This window comes from Schistocerca nitens, chromosome 9, assembly GCF_023898315.1.
Source record: "Schistocerca nitens isolate TAMUIC-IGC-003100 chromosome 9, iqSchNite1.1, whole genome shotgun sequence".
In the NCBI taxonomy this organism is placed as follows: Eukaryota; Metazoa; Arthropoda; class Insecta; order Orthoptera; family Acrididae; genus Schistocerca; species Schistocerca nitens.
The window spans coordinates 138,009,021-138,027,088 of record NC_064622.1 but is presented as its reverse complement, the minus strand read 5'-3'; the positions used below and the strand labels follow the sequence as shown (position 1 = coordinate 138,027,088).

At 35.5% G+C, this 18,068-nt stretch overlaps 1 protein-coding gene across 1 annotated transcript in view; it reads left to right on the top strand.

The window, feature by feature from the left end:
- LOC126203680 (uncharacterized) overlaps nt 1-5,923 on the top strand; it is a 62,847-nt gene extending 56,924 nt beyond the window's left edge. The window contains exons 7-8 of the mRNA XM_049938045.1: nt 2,682-2,789; nt 5,661-5,923. Coding sequence (XP_049794002.1) covers nt 2,682-2,789; nt 5,661-5,778 — 226 coding nt within the window. The 3' untranslated portion in view covers nt 5,779-5,923. The remainder of the gene's footprint in view (nt 1-2,681; nt 2,790-5,660) is intronic.
- Nucleotides 5,924-18,068: the final 12,145 nt, after the last annotated feature.

Genomic DNA, 18,068 nt, shown 5'->3' with positions numbered 1-18,068 from the left:
GTGGACCATATTTCTAGAGCGATTTTCCATTTGTCTCTGCTGCACTTATATGCTTCCCTTATCATGTCGCATGTCCAAAATGCCAACGGGTGTCACTTAATCTCACAGTTATCACTGGTTATAGTATTTAGGCTCACAAGTGTGTTTGATATATTGATATACTGCTCAATTTGAATATAAATTGTTGCACAACCTAATGTCCTGAGGTACTGGTGCCATTTTGTTCCTCTGATAAGTGCAGAAAATGTATATTAAAGCATTTGAATAATTGTCTAAATGTTATAAAGTATTCTTTTGAAACTATAACAATATACAGCTACAGAAAAAAAATTACTGCTAGGTGGCAGCATATAAATGCACTCAAAAGCTGAAAAATCAACAAGTGTTTTGCATTTCTTCTCCTTCATACAGAATGTATAAAGGGCTGGAGGCAGTCAGGCATTTTTTTAAAGATTGAATATGAAAGCCACACAGGGTTCTGAATGAAGGAGACACTGATGTTGTCTTAGGTGAAAACTGGTAACATCATCATTGATCTATAATTCCTAATGGAAGACTCAAGTATCATCATGCAGGCATTTTCATTGGTGACTCAGGAATATGATGCGAGAGCACACTTTGTGGCCACAAGTAGGTCAAGTGTAATCACTCCAAAACTTAAGTTTGTGATGGGGGAAACCTTGTCAGAGAGGTCCACTTCATGAGCATCTAAGGAAGTGATTCCAGTGGTCGTTTCCATTGCCATCCACTGATGATGATGAAATGATAATGAGGGCAACACAACACCCAGTCCCTGAGCGGAGAAAATCTCCGACCCAGCCGGGAATCAAACCCATGCCCCTTGGCGTGACAGACCGCCACACTGACCACTCAGCTATTGGAATCATCCAAAAAGAGGGGTTTGTCATAAGTGCTTATCTTCAAGCTCATTTTACAACTAACTTGTTGAGTCAGACTCCATAATAGAATTTGCTGCTGTCCTTGATGAATTACCTCCATCTTATGTAGTGTTTGGTGAGCTCCATTTATTTATGCTTGGCACAATCTTTAAAGTGCAATGCTGGTGGTCTCTTGGCAAGTGCCATCCCACAAAGTAGTTTGTGTTGCGGAAGATGGGAGTGGTCTATATGATGTAAGTGTTCCATCAATTGAAGACAATGTTCCTTGAGAGTGGCAGTGATAGTCCATAGCTTCACAGTATTGATGACTATCTCGTCTCTCACATGATGCACATAAGCCTAGATCATTCTGTAAGTACTGCAGATGACATGTGTTGAATTTATGTTCTCATTTAGCATATGATGTCCATATCTTGTGGTACCATACACAAAGGTGCTCAGCATACATGCTTGATAGACAATTGTTTTTGTGACCTCTGTAAAGTGTTTGTTGTGCCACACTCTTCTGTGAGACTTCCCGAAAGTATTCACCTCTTTGTCAATTCTCGCATTCATTTTGTCATCCAGAGAGAAATCTTCTGACACTAGAAAGCTGATGTGGCATAATTTCTCAGATGTATTTAACAAGGAGACATTCAGTCTTATGACAGACATATCTGTGTATCATTATGCCATAATTCATAGACATAGAGAAAATCTTGTACACAGTAGTAAATTTATCCATAAACCTTCGGGAGGGGGGGGGGGGGGGTCCTTGTTGACAAAATGCTGCATCATCAGTGAATGAAACATTGCTTATAATTAAATCCTTATAATAACACTTGGATATGAATAGCAAAATGTTGTAAGGTTTCTCACCAGTTCTAGTATCCAGATGGATGCCCAGGTTGTTTCACTGAAAGCAACTATGAGAAGCAGTGAGAAGATTATACCAAACATGATAGGAATCAGTACACAACCTTGATAAACTCTTCTGTGTAAAGAGGGCTTTGTCAAGGCTGTGTACTGGCTCCTGTCTTATTTGGTATATTCTTCAAAATACTTCTCAAAGAGACTTTTTTGCAAAACAAATCTGGGCATCCATGCACATACCAGGGCTGATGGGGAACTTCATAACATCTCACTACTCATATCCAAGTGCTATTTTTAGGACTTATTTGCAAACAACCTTTATTCACTGACAATGCAGCATTCATAGCATATACTCAAGACGATTATAGACAAATTTGCAACTGCATGCAAGCCCTTCTCTATGTCTGTGAATGTGAAGACCGTGATTATGGTGCAAGGATACATGGATATGGCTGCCATAAGATTAGATGGTTCCTTGTTGAATGTAGTTGACAAATTCTGCTATCTTGCCTCACAGGTGTCGGAATATCTCTCTCTAGACAATGAAATAAACATGAAAATTGGCAAAGCACCAAATTCTTTCAGGAAGCTTTTTACAAGTGTATGTGACAACAGACACCAAAAGTGACTAAAAAAATACTTGTCTATCAAGTGCAGAGCAACTTGTAACAACAAATTATCAGCAAAGTTGAGATCAGTAACTCAGGAAGCTATAAATGGCAGTGATGGAAAATCCACCAGTGAGACATAAGAAGAGGTGTAGAAAGTGAATATATTCAAAACAGTTTTAATAGAGATGTAAAATATAGAAAGAGGAGCCACCAAGAACAAAAGGTGTGTGTGTGTGTGTGTGTGTGTGTGTGTGTGTGTGTGTGTAAGTAAGTAACTGTTCACCAGCATATTATTTGATAACTACTCTTTTTCTTCCAGTGTATCACCATACCATCTCTACAAGCAAGAAATCACTATTATTGCAGTGAACATTAATCCATTCAGCTTTCCAAAAGCTTTGGGTTTTATCGACTCCATGGGTACAAGGTAAAATGTTTATTTACTTGCACTTTTATTTCTAAATGTTTTATAAATCTGAGTTATTTTCTGTCCCCTTGCTTATTTTTGTGATGTTTAAATTGTTACAAGGAATAAAATATTTCTGATAACCCAGTCCCAAGATAGGGGATGTTTATGAAGTAGGCAGTGTAGATGAAAAAATTAAATCTTCCTACAAAGTATCCTTGCAGCATTCTGAATCTCATTTTCGTCTTCAAAAGAAAAAAGTGAGATGGATAACACATGGATTAAAGTACCTTTTACAAAGATGAGGGAGTTCTGTCTAATTCAGAGGATGAAGCCCATGGCCTTTCAACAGTTTCTCTGGTTTTGACACATTGATATTACAGAATGACAATTATTGTACTGTATGAAAAAAATGTTAATTAGTTACGAACTACAGCATCACACTTTATTCAACATGTAAACATCATTACAGATATTCAGATTTAGGTTATAACATGTTCAATATGCCTGCCATCATTAGCGACGATGTGGCACAGACAAATAGCAAAATTCTGCATGACCCACTGATGTGTTAGAACATTGATGAGTCAGAATCCAAACCTCAATATGCTCCTCCAGTACAAAAACACTCTCCTGCTTCGATGGGGTCAAGATTCATCTAGCATGAACCACATGTTGTTGAAATCCATGTCACTTTAGATAACGGAGATTAAATCATCTTCCAAAACTTCATGCCATCAAAGAATAAAACACAGATTATTCGATGACTGGACATTGCACACCACACAGTCACCCATTGAGAGTGAAGAGACTTCTTGATCATGAAATGCGGATTCTTGGTTCTACAAATTTTGCTTATTGATGAACCAATCCAAATAAAAGTGGGCTTCATCACTAAACCAAACTTTGCATATGTGCATATTAATTCCCATCATACCACATGGCCAACCATACATTTTGTACATCCTAAGGCAAACTGTTCAAAAGTTATGATGATTTCATATCATATAGCTCAATAATTGTCACCCTGTATCTTCACTAATTGGATTCATGATGAGTTTCAACTCCCTGAATTTCCTAGAACATATCAATTTATTTTTCATAGATAAGATTCATTTGACGATTTTTGGAATGGCCTTTCACCAGCTCATCTGGTTTTGACACATTGATATCATCTTCACTAACTGGATTCATGATGAATTTCAAGTCTCTGAATTCCATAGTATATATTATTTTCATAGATAAGATTCATTTGACGATTTTTGGAATTTTTCACCACTGTCTTTGACTCTGATTTCCACCTCACAGATGTGCATTTTCATATGTCAGTAAATGTTGAAACCACCAACAGCAGCACATTTTTTACATGAAACACTTTTTTCCCTAAAATACTGAAAACTAGGAGACAAACTTTCCTCACAGCAGTACCTTCATCTGTTACAGTTACACTACTGATCCAGTAGCAGGCATTTCATATCATCTCAGACTCTCCCAGAAAGACTGTTAAATATCTGAAGAATAATCAATAAGCATGTTGCTCACTGGTAGCATAATTCTATCTTGATCTGTAATCTACGCCAAGAAGTTTCTTCACCACAATTATGGTTTCTACTGTTTTATATGAAAATACTACAGTCTGCTGAAGTTGCTCTTATATTCCTCATTTACATTTATTTCATTCTGTTCTTTTTATATGCCTCACATCTGTGTAAAAATATACACTGAAAATGTGTCATATGTACCGTTCTGCCACCAGCATGTCAAGCTCCATCATTGGTGACTTTATTTCATGAGATAGACATTTCATCAAATATAGATTTAAGTGCTAGGAAACCTTCTCTGAAAGTATTTACCGGGAGTGTAGCCTTGTATGGAAATGAAACATGAATGATAAACAGTTTAGACGAGAAGAGAATATAAGATTTTGAAAAGCAGTGGTACCGAAGAGTGCTGAAGATTAGGGAGGTTGATCATGTAACTAATGAAAAGACACTGAATAGGAGTGGAGAGAAAAGAAATTTGTGGCACATCTGACTAGAAGAAGGGATCAATTGACAGGACACATTCTGAGACTTCATGAAACCACCAATTTAATACTGGAGGGAAGTGTTGGGGTAAAACTTAGAATAAAATCAAGGAATGAGTACATTGAGCCAATTCAGAAAAATTTAGGTTGCAGTTGCTATACCGAGATGAAGAGATTTACGTGTGATAGAGTAGCATGGAGAGCTGCATCAAACCAAGCTTTGGATGGAAGACTACGACAACAGACATTCACAAGTGAGATGATCATAGTCACATATCTGCTGATGGGCGACCATTGTTCAGCCTTCATTGTTTTCCAGACAACTATACAGCTGTCAGTGATTAAGGCAGGACATTCTAATTCAGATAATTCACAATGTCAGGTTGCAGAACAATAATTATATCCTTATAATGTAATCAGATAGATAAAAAATCTATTCACCAAATGGCAGCAGGAGAAAATAGATATAAATATATTGAAATTTTCAAGCTTTTGGAGCCATGGCTACTCCCAGCAAAAGGGTTGAAGGGGAAGGAAGAGGGTGTCATTAGTATCATTTTCCATCAAAATATTCCCATAGAGATCTCAAGAAGATCAAAAGTGAATCCTCATTTTAAAATATGTGACAAGTATGAAATAAAAAATTACAGACAATTGTCATTATTATATGGATTCTCAAAAAATTGTTGAAAGAGTAATATAAAGACCATCAGATTTCCTGAATAAAAATTAAATTCTGTCCTATGCACAGAATGTCTTCATTCATTTATTCATTCATCATGCTTTGTAGATCTTATCAATGACAAACTTGTTTTTTACAAATGTTATTTTCTGAACTGTGAAACCAGAGATATAATTTGTTGCAGGTATCTGGAATATGAAAAACTGGGAATAAAGACATTCCCCCTTAAGCAGCACAAAGAAGCCTTGGAAGAGTTGAAAAAAGGCTCAATTGCAAAAGCAATCTTCAAGGTGGAACATTAGGCAAGAATTTAAGCCTGTCTCTTCAGAAGAGAAAAACAATAACGCTTGCTGAAGGCTCATATTTGCACCCAGTTTTAAATCGCCACTACAGTTTTGCATTTAATGTGATGGCTGTGTCTAAAACAATAAATCAAATTTATTAGCATAGTATTTTTTAATCCAATAAAACATGCATATTTACCTTTAAGGACTCTTTGAATTGTGCTGTCACAATTGTGATTTTATTACAGCTACAACCAAATTTTTCAGATTCAACAACAGAACACAAAAAAGATAAAGCTCAAAACTGCCAGCAAAATACAAATGAATCGAAAATATTCACATACTGTCTGATCAAATGCATCCACATACTCATTAATAGACATTAACATATAGTGTGTCCACCCTTCCCCTATATGATGGCTGAACTTCGCTCTGAGCACCTTCAACAAGGTGTGAATATCTGTGGAGGAATGGCGGATGATTCTTCCACAAAAACTGAACCCAGAGAAAGTAGTGGTGTTGGATGCTGGGGCCTGTAGTGAAGTCAGTGTTCCAACTCATCTTAAGTGTTCTGTTAGGTTCAGGTTGGGTCTGTGGGCAGGTCAGTCCATTTCAGTAATGTTCTTATCCACAAATGGTTGCCTCACACACACACTGCTTTATGACAGGATGTATTGTCATACTGATACCAACAATCATCATCTCCAAACTGTTCCTGTACTGTACATAGAACATAATGCTGCCAAATGTGTTCATATCCTTCCACATTTAGTGTTTCCTTAAGTGCAATAAGGTTATCACACCCTAACCACAAAAAACAACCCATACCATAACACTACCTCTCTGTACTTCACTGATGACATTACACATGATGGCAGGTAACGTTATCCAGGCGTTCACCAAACCTAAATCCTTCTGTTGGGTATAGTGTGATTTGTCAATCCAAATCACTAATTTTGAGTCATCCACTGTCCAGTGACCTCACTCTTTATATCACCTCAAGTGTCACATAACACTGACAGTAGAAATGTGTGACTTATGAGGAGCTGCATGACCACTGCTCTCTATTCTTTATAACTCCCTAATCACAGGATTGTGTTAGCTGGACTGCTGGTAGCACTTTAGAATTCACAAGTGATTCCTTTTGATGATATCATGCAATTTTTTATGACCATCCTATGCAATACTTGAAAGTCAGTACACAAGGTCTGCCTGACTTTGGTTTAACTGTGTTATTACTTCACTGCACAGTAACATCACCAACAGTCAGCTTGGGCAGCTTTGGAAGCCTTAAATGTTCTGGATGGATTTGTTACTCAGGTGACACCTGATGACTAGCCTACATTCAAAGTCACTGAGCTCACCACACCAACCCATTTTGTTTTTACTGCTTCACTTCTGACACCCCTATATGCTTTTACAGTGGCAAGTCCAACTCTCGTGACATTTAGTGGTCAGTTCCATATTACATAGATGTATTGATATTTTAGATCAGATAGAGTACCATTATTGCTGTAGAGTGATGACATATATCACATACAGAATATATTGATTACTATTGGAACTGAAAACAAGTTGTCTGTTTTGAGTCTTCCTCCAACCTTTGAACAGATTTACACAGATAGTTATATGAATACCTACAATTTAAAATAGACCACAAACCACTGTGTGACTTGACATTTTTCACATTAACAAATCACTGAAAGAGATGATAAGTGCCACAAAAAATATCTGCAGATTGAACCCTGGACCTTTGCACTTATATTCTGATAGTCACCCAGTATTCCACCAAGCCCTTTGAGTTGAGGTGATACATTCTAATTTTTTCCTTAAAACTACCAGCATGATATTTGGTATTCTATAATGAAAACAGTAAACAAATACAATGGAGAAGAAACACTCATGTGCAACTGACTGATGTGTGATGCAGACAAGGCTGGGTTAGGGAGGAGTTGGGAGGGAGACAGATGGTTCTCAGCAGCAATGATAAAACAAGGTGGTGGTGGTGGTGGTTAGTGTTTAACGTCCCGTCGACAATGAGGTCATTAGAGACGGAGCGCAAGCTCGGTTTAGGGAAGGATTGGGAAGGAAATCGGCCGTGCCCTTTCAAAGGAACCATCCCGGCATTTGCCTGAAGCGATTTAGGGAAATCACGGAAAACCTAAATCAGGATGGCTGGAGACGGGATTGAACCGTCGTCCTCCCGAATGCGAGTCCAGTGTGCTAACCACTGCGCCACCTCGCTCAGTATAAAACAAGGACTAAATAGAGTAAGTGATTGGTTGGAGGAATGGGAAAGAGATACAGAGAAGGAGAGGGAGTGAGGGGGAGGGAGGGAGAGAGAGAGAGATGAAGGGAAGTGGGAGTTTAATAACAGAGAGATTTGAAGGGATATCCTACACAAACCACAAGGGCAGTCAAAAAATAAAGCTTCCATTTTTTTTTCTCTGTAAATAAAGATCATTAATTGCAAAAATCTGAATTTGGCACTATTCCACAATGTCTCTTCTCCAGGCCACTGCAGTAGTAACTTTTTGTGTCACCTGCAAAATGGCTGACATTGATGTTCATATTAGACAGAGTTCTGTGAGATAATTCTTGAATTCAGAAGGTGAAGCACCCCATTCACATTCATGAAAGACTGAAAAATGCATACAATGACACTACAGTGTATATCAGCACTGTTAGATGATGGGTTCATGGCTGTAACGAAACTGGATGACGAACACCACAGGCTGACAGAACACAGAGTGGCAGGCTGGTGACTGCAGTGACTCCACACAAAATTTAGCGAGTTGATCATTCACGGTGATCGATGGGTGACTGTAGATGATTTGTGTAAAGGCAGTGTGATAACAATTATTCAACAACTGGTATACTCAGAGGTTTGTGCAACTTGGGTACCAAGAATGTTAATCAACCAGAACAAAGAGACAAGAAAAGCAATTGCCTCCCAACTCTTGCAATGCTTCTGTTTGGAGGGAGAGGAATTTCTGCAGAAATCTGTAACAGGAGATAAGGGTTCATTTTTTGAACCAGAATCAAAGAGATAGTCAGTGGAATGGCATCACAGAAGCTCACCGAAGAAGAAAAAGATCAAAACTGTGTGATCGGCAGAGAAAGTATGGCTACAGTATTCTGAGATGCAGAGGGTGTGATTATGGTTGATTTTTTGGAGCAGGGATGCACAATAAATTCTATCCAATATGTCAGAACCCTCAAACAGCTTCAAGCACATCTTCAGCGAGTTAGCGCTGGAGCTTTACCGCTGATGGTTGGTTGTGGAGTTACACTCCATGTATGATCTGTCACCCAGATGCATATATGTCAACCTCACCTCTTTAATAATTTTTGGCTGCAATTCTCAAAATTAATTCCTTTGTGGTTCTGATATGCAGTGCCATGGAGCTGCACCTTTGGACATCTTCATCTTATTGCGATAAGTGAGTGCTGGAAGAGAGCTCCAGTCCCATCAAACTACTAAATGACATAACAGTTTTGTGTTAACTCTTATGTATTTTACATACATTGTTTTTCTTGTAGAGGCTCAGTTACAATAATGGTTGAACAGATCTACCTTACTTCATAGCTCATGACAGATCATAACAATGTGTGTGCTGCTTTGACATTATCCATCGAGTCAATGGCAGTTCTTATAATGATTTCTCAGTTGTTTATGACTGTTTACATTCTAGTGAATGTCTTTTTGCTCCTTGACCTTGTAATATCCCCCTCCATTCTTTGTTGTTGTTGTCACTACTGTTGTTGATGGTAAACTCTTTTCAAAAAATATGAGAGGAGTAATATTTACAATAAATGTTTTTTCTTATCTTCTTTTCTCATAGTTTGTTCCAGTTCTTAATATCTAAGGGTCTGATTCTCAAAGCTGAAATTTTCACATTTTAGGTTCTCATGTTCCAATTGACATAAATAAATTTGATTAATGCATGTGGAGATTTTTTTTGTTTTTTATGTTTATTTGTTTCACATTTTACTGTATCACACTGTCTTTTGAATTTTCACATTAACAAAGCCAAAAAAATACAAAAACGTGTCTGATCACATCAGAGGCATGCCCACTACTACCTCCACACTCTGTGGTAATAACAATATTCCAAAGAGTTTACAAATTTTCTTGACAAATGAATTTCTATTAATTTATAAATGAATCCACAAATAAACATAATAAACAGTGCCAGATTTCAAAATTAATAATAGAAATTTTAAGTGTGCTAAATATTTCATAATTTCAAATGTTCCTTAAAAAAATTAATTGTATGTACAGAGCTAGTACATGTTGACTGTAACAACTAAAATAAAGTAATTCAATTCATAGTTTTTAGCTTGAAATATAACATATTGTGTCTAAAAGTATATGAAATTTTTCAGATAAACAGTTGAGATAATACTGACCTGTCCAAAATGCGAAAATTAGTTCTGTTATCGACTACTTCTGTTAAGGAAAAGTAAAGCTAGAGGAGGGTGTCCCTTTACAACCTCCGAGGCACCACAAAGCTGTAATATCCAAAGAATAAGCAAGCTTCCACAGTAGATGGAGATGCACAATAGCTGTCAAACCTAACTGATGTTCGGAGCAGGCAGCTTTCACAACCCATCTGTACATATTTTAATACCTCCCACAGTGAAATGTTCTGGCACTTACCAACTACCTAAACTATGTTTTCAATTATCACAAACATCTTTCATTGGCCCAAGACGATAAGGTTGGAACATGTTATTCACAAGAATTACACGTCACACCAAAGACCCACCCACTTAGATGAAAGATGTCATATAACTGAAGATATTTAATTAATTACAACATCTCATAACAACAAAATATTCTTTAAATGATGATAGATTTGTTTTTATTTCTATTATCATGATGTTACATGCATAAAGTCTTTTTAAAAAAAATTCATTTCTAGTTTTGATGAATATCCTTCAATTTATCCAGTTTGTTCAGATGAAGTAGAGAGAAATATTGAACATACTTTGTTCCAGAATCAGGATCTGAATTTTATTGTCTCACGAGATTCATACATAAATCATTGATTTAATGTACAAGACACTCATCAACAGAGATAATGTGTCAGAGAGATATACAATGTGTCAAAAAAAGAACAAAAACAATCTTAATTTATAAAAATTATTATAAATTTATTACTCTACAAAGAAATTTTCATCATTATTTAAAATTTCCATGGGTGAATAAAATTATTTATGAAGATCCACTTGATAATTATTTTCTGTAGATACGCATATCAGCAGCAGCTGTACTGTTTAATTGGGCTATATTATGTTTACTGCAATGCAACTGCCTTTTCTTTACTTTGATCTCATCTGTATCATTATACTGAGGTAGAAAAATGATTAGGTTCATCTTTCCACAAGGAATTACATGCTTACATTCTAATTTACAACATACTCTACAATCTCAAATCTCAGATTTGTAGTAAATCAAACTTACGGAAATGTGGATGGAAAGAATCATCAGCACCCAGATAAGTCTATTAGCATCTAACTATTTTGGAGAACAGTTCAACAGTGTGGGTAGCCATCACTGTACAGCTTCCTGCCTCTGTAAGAGCTGCACTTATACCTTATTCTGTGGTCAGATAATGTGTACATACATTGTCATCTTTGCAATGTGAGTATCCCTTTCTTTCATCCTTCCATACAAAAATGGTTCATGTCATTCCTTCTGTGAATTCACCTGACAAGGATTAGAACATCTCTTCTCTGGATTTGCCTATCCTTCCTCTCTCCAATACCTACATAAAATCAGATCCACCCATCTTAAAAATTTTAATTGCATGCCAAGCTTCTGACCCTAACCTTTACAACTTCCAATGACAAAGTTTCTCCACAGCCTATTAACTCTACCCTGTTATTCCAAACATATGTTTCCTAGCTCCTTCCTTTATAATTTCAACTTATTCTCCATGCAGTGTTATAAGTTACTTATGCATAAATATCACTTGATTATATGATTTATTTTCTTTATTATCTCAGAGGACACATTCTTTCTTCTCATTCTAAAAAGCATGCAAAAGTGTAATTTGCAATGACAGGCAACATAATCTTTTCTTACTTCTTTCAGTTGCATACTCACACTATATATTAAAAGCATCTTCCCAAGTCCTGTTGATAATAATTCTACAATTGATCCTAAGCTGTAATTGCTCTTCTCTATAGTTATAAGTTATAAGATATGACACTTGTACTTAATGACTTGAAATCTGCAAAATCCTTTCACCTTAGCAAATCATAATTGATTTCACCTAGGGAATGGTTTCCTTTCCTGTCCATTTCCCGCTTTTTCATTATGTGACTAATGTGTATTAACACCAGACAACACATCTGTGACAATTTACTGTGCAGTTGTGTCATCCGCGAATGTGTGTTACTGCCCCATGCTATCCTACATTAGTAGGTTGTGATCACCACAATGTGATCTGCAGGAAAGAAGGATTTCTGTGTCACTTTCCTGTATAACTATGTCATTGGTGAATGTGTTACTGCCTCAAGGTATCCTATGATAGCAGGTTGTGATCACCATGATGTGGTCTGCAGAAAAGAAGGGTTTCAGTAATAGAAAAACATGAATGTGGAAAGAGGGAGGATAGAATTGGTACTCCTCTTGATGAAGAATGAAAATGAAAATTAAGATTGGGCTTGCTAGGATCAAAGAAAGAAAGAAGATAGAACCCCTAACACAGAATTCCATACCACTCTCCACACCAGAATCCCTTCCTGTTGGGTTCTTCACCAAGAAGCTGTGGTCAGCATACCCTACAGAATCGACTTGTCTTGGCTTACCCTGTAAAGGCCTCAAAAGTTGATACTAACATACCTCTTTTGCAATCATGAATGTATGGAGTAACAACACATTTGTTAGTCATTGAGCAGTCATAATTACAAGTCAGTCAGTCTATTATCACTATCTCCATGAGCTGCTACTGGCTTATGGTATGTAATCTCCCATGTAAAAAGTGTTAAAGATCATAGGTTAATAAGAGTGGAAGAAACTGCTCCATGGAAAATGGAATATGAACGTGGAAGCAGCTAATTCAGAACCTGGTGGTTGTCATTCTGTCTAATCTACAAAGGTAGCAGATTTTCCTGAGGGTTTGAATTTCCTTAGCATATCAGGTCTGTATAATATAGAGTATTTACCCCATGACATATTGCATCTTTTCTACTACAGATAACATAATACTATGGCATTTCCACCATTGCTCCAGTGATAATGTTTAATTCCCTTACACTTATAATATTTCTGTAATGTCCAGTTTTACTAAATTGAATTTCATATTTGATAAATAGAAATGCCTTAGCTCCTGTGATTAATTTGTTGAACTTTGAGCTTATGCCCTGCTGCTGTACCAATGATTATATGTAAAATTAGATTTTCTGCTACAGCAGACAAAAGTAGATGAACACTTAACAACATTCCCCATGTTATGTAAATGCATAAACTTTTTCAATTAAATCTGTTTTTATTCATGAATCAGTAAACAATAAAATCACTAGCTTGCCTCAGGTAAGTAATTAAAGTTAATGTAATGTATAACTAAAATAGAAAAGTCCTTTTTCAAGATCTGTGACAGTTAACATGAGGCATATTGTGTCTGTTCTGGTTAGTAACATCATCTAAATTAATTATTATAACTTCTGCCTGGATCAGGTGAGAAAATGGATTGTAAATCTTTCCCACCTACATCTCTGTTAATTAGTACACTTCTTCCGAGTAAGTACAGGACACCTACTTAATGCAGAATGTCTCATACAGCACAGATTTCACTACTAATGAGCTTTCCTCCTTCAGTTAACAATAAATAACATGACAGTTTACGTACTAGATAATTATAATATAAAACTTCCTTCAGGTAATCCATAAGGCACACAAATTTATAGCCATAAACCTTAAAACACAAACACACATTAGTGTCACTATATGTACTATCTCCAGATACGCTACTTTCACAGATAAAAGAGTCATCATCGTACTCATTATATCTTAAATGTATCTCAAAATTAGGCTGACAACATCATAGACTTTAGTATTTTCACTAGTACAAGTGAACTCTTGCTTAAATGCTACTTCAAACTGATCAAAGTCTGAAACTTATTTCTGCATTTGGAATTCCAATTTACAACTTCCAATTGTAAATGTTTCAACAGTAAAGTGATTTTTCATGGTATCTGCCCAATCCTTGGATAACATTTTCTTAAATTTCTTCAAAAATGCCATTGAGTGTGCAATTTAATGACCTCCTTTGTTACACACAACTGGAAGACCGTTAATTGTAATAAATGTTCATGGAGTTAAAAATATTGTTGGCCAGGTCTAGTGGCAGTATTAAAGAAAAAATACTCATCTTTTTTTAAGGATCTCCTTCAATCCATTGCTTGAATTTATTCTGTCTGGAAGCCAGGTCCTCTTGTAGGTCTGGAAACCATATAGACTGGTGTGTTTCTTCAAATAACATAGATGACAAACTGATTTGTATGTAATTTTCATTTTTTTAGTAGTCATGGACACCTTGCTGCCATCAATTACAATGTTCACTCAGCGAAATATAATCCATTTGTAAGCAACTCCGGAAAAGTCTCTCCTTCCTTCCTTCCTTCCCGCCAGACAACAAACAACCAACTCACGCATGGTTAACATCATTCCTAAGTGTATCAGTAAAGATATAGTCATACTAAGATTGAAAAATAGAACATTAAATCGAAAATAATTTACAGAAAATGAAATTCTCCCAACAGCACAATAGAACAACAATAATAACATATATTCACATAAACAAAAATATATATTTTTGTAGTACAGTAATTTTATATATATTTTTTTATTTATTTATTTTATCACAGGGGTTAATTGTGCTAGCACGACATATTATACAGTCAAAGTTTAAAACATTTCAAATAAGATTGAAGAAAGGATAAGATCATAAATTTGAGAATATACATGGTCCAAACAGCTTAATGCACATTACACACACCCTGAGAGTTTCGCTCACATTTCCACTGTGAGGGAAAGTCTCACAAGTGTGCACAAGGTTTACAAATCTGAAAAGTAGAAAATGCAGTAAAACAAGAGTTTATGAAATCATATGTTTCTGTGGTCTGAATAGTTGAAGGCTGGTAAAAAGAGGCATCTGATGTATGCTGAATTGGAGGGTGGTGTCCAGTAGTTCTTCATACTACTGATGGTCTTGATTTCTTTTTTTTTTTTTTAAAAAAAAGAGTGAACACAGCTCCCAGTATATTTCCTACAACATTTTGCAGTGTATCACCTTCAGAATCCAAAGTTCCCTAATTACATTCATGAAATATTTCATGAGAAAAATTGCAAGATAAACAAGGTTCTCAGAATCTGAATTTTGGGGAAAAGAAAACCAGAAATGTCAAAATGACTTCTTAACTGATTTGAAGCTAAGTGAAAAGAATACTTTGCAAACTCTTAGGTAAAAGCAAATACTAACACATCCTGAAAAAAAAAAAAAAAAAGAAAAAGAAAAAACAGAAAAAGATTACTTCCCACCAAAAATTTTTTAGAGTTTGTCAGATGTAATTATGCTGTTGAATTTTGTACAAATACTAATTAGCAATATTAAAGAAAAAATACTTATACCAAGTCAAAATTGTACAGCAAATATTAATGTATTAGGTGTAACAAGACTAAAACTAGCACTCAACAATCAGTAAATTTTAAGTTGGATGCAGAAAATAATAAGATAAATGATTTCTTCTCTTATACACTTGACTTCCTAAAGATACTCAATTTTTGAAAAGTTAATATTATTTTGAAAACAGTCTTTTCTGTTACTTTCATCATAACTGTAAAATATGATACCACTTGCAATATTGTAGTTTACGATACCAATTTCACTACCGAAAAATGTGATACCATATCTCAGAAGCAAGTCCTCTGTGCCTTTTTGGCACTACCATGGCTTACAATACCATTTTACATTGTCAAATAGTTCATGAAGTACTGTGTGCAGCATAGACACTACTAAAATGTCAAAGCATCTGATGAATTCTGTGTGCTCCATAAGCACTACTCAGTTCCAGAATACTAGATTATGTGTACAGTAGTTCAAATATATGTCAGGTGTGCTAACATGGCACAACTTCAATTGGGTATACCATATGGTAAAATCTATCATATAACTAAAAGTTCTTTATGACAATTTAAGTTCAAGTCCAGGTAGGGATACCATGTAGCATGTTTAAACACACAGCTAAGTTCACTATCAATTTGGTTCAACTCATGGTTGAGGATACTGCACAACATCAATGAAATAACTTATATTTATAAGCACTATGGTGAATGTCGATAGAAACATGTCCTGTAACTAACAATTAAAGCACAAAAACGAAAACGTCCTCTCCAGATCATGGGGTTGTCTGAAATATCATTTCTGGTTGAAAATTCACTTAAAACTAGATAGAATTGGAAAATGTCCATAAAATTATATACTGTACACAGGTCATATTATATATCAAATTTTGGGAAGCAAGTGTCCACAAATTTCAGTTACTCTCCTGATATTTTTTACACACTTCAGTGAAGATAGGATTTTTTTGTTTCAGAGTTCTGTATCATAGACATCTATGTAAATTCAAGGACAAAGAATAGAGAGTGTGTGTGTGTGTGTGTGTGTGTGTGTGTGTGTGTGAGTGAGTGTGTGTATTACTAGTTATCAGACAGCATCTTCAAGATATTTACAGAAATGATAAAATATCATGCAGTTTTTTATAAGGTGTGGGTATAGTATTCAATGGCAAAGTTTTTGTACCAGTTAGTATCTTTCAAGAATGACTCCCATACTCATAGTTGTTACATAAACAACAAAACATCAAAGAAAATATGTTATAGCACTTAGATATTTACAAGTCATTGTGTGGGATATGGTTGTGTACACCTAACAACTAGAATTTCTGTACAAATAAATATTGATCATTACATGTTTCAATAAGTCACTGTATGGTTGTAACACTTGGTGCACATCAAGCACAACACAAATTCAATATAGAGTCTCCCATCTGGGGTAAAATGTTTCAAAAACTTAGTATATACCTCATCATATTTTCAGAAAAGTAACAATATAACTCCCACCTCTCATCAGACTTTCAGAAAGAGCAAGAAAATTTATATAACTGACGTGTATAGTCTGATATAATAAGCAGTTCAATTCATAAAGCCTTTTGAGTATGGAATACATCAACCATCAAGTGCTCAAGTGTGTCATCTTGACTTGCCTTATATGGTTCAGTGTAAGTATTAAAAGTTCAGAAATAAACAGTTTTCACTTCTCATTAGCTTTTAACAGTGTACAAGTATGTAGTGGTGTATAGGTACAGTTGTTAATTCACTAAAAACATTCTCCAGTTTACTTCCTATTCTCAAGTGTCATGTTCTTCACATTAATTACTAACAAGATGCTTAATCACTTTTCAGCATACATATTACTGACATGTTGCCTAGTTACAAAAGATGTCACACTTCACATAGAATCAATCTTTCTGCATAAATATAACTGAGTATTTATATGCATCTGTTACTTCAAACCAAAAACAATTTGAATTAGAAACCTTGTTGACTATGAGTGTCTTCATAAACTTTCTCCATAGTAAGAAAAAATAGGTTCCCTAACCAGATCCTACCTAACCTCATTCTCCTCATTACATCAGTAATATATCAATACATCAATAATCTCCTCATTGCATCAACATAATAACTTCACCTCAATCCTCATAATATCACCTCATTACTCCACTATGTACTCCATAATAATAATCATGTAAGAAAAATCACGTGCTTCATATTACACAATAGATCAACCTCAAAAAATGACATCACATAGCAGCAGCCCTCACAACTGGTATGGCTTTCCCTCTAACAATAGAAACACATTATCCTATTTACATGTTGTATTACTTTACTGTATGTAATCATTGCACTGCTTGCACAACTCATTACTGTATACAATCATATCGCCTCAACTTAAGGTTCAGAAAGGTAACACTCCCTACAATCACTTCATTACTTTAAATACACTTCACTAGGCAACTGTACTTTCACTTGCTACATTGTACAAACACTTTGAAAACTAGAGCATGACAGCAAACATCTCAAGTGTACCCTTCTACTAATAGATTATACAGGGTGATTCAAAAAGAATACCACAACTTTAAAAATGTGTATTTAATGAAAGAAACATAATATAACCTTCTGTTATACATCATTCCAAAGAGTATTTAAAAAGGTTTTTTTCACTCAAAAACAAGTT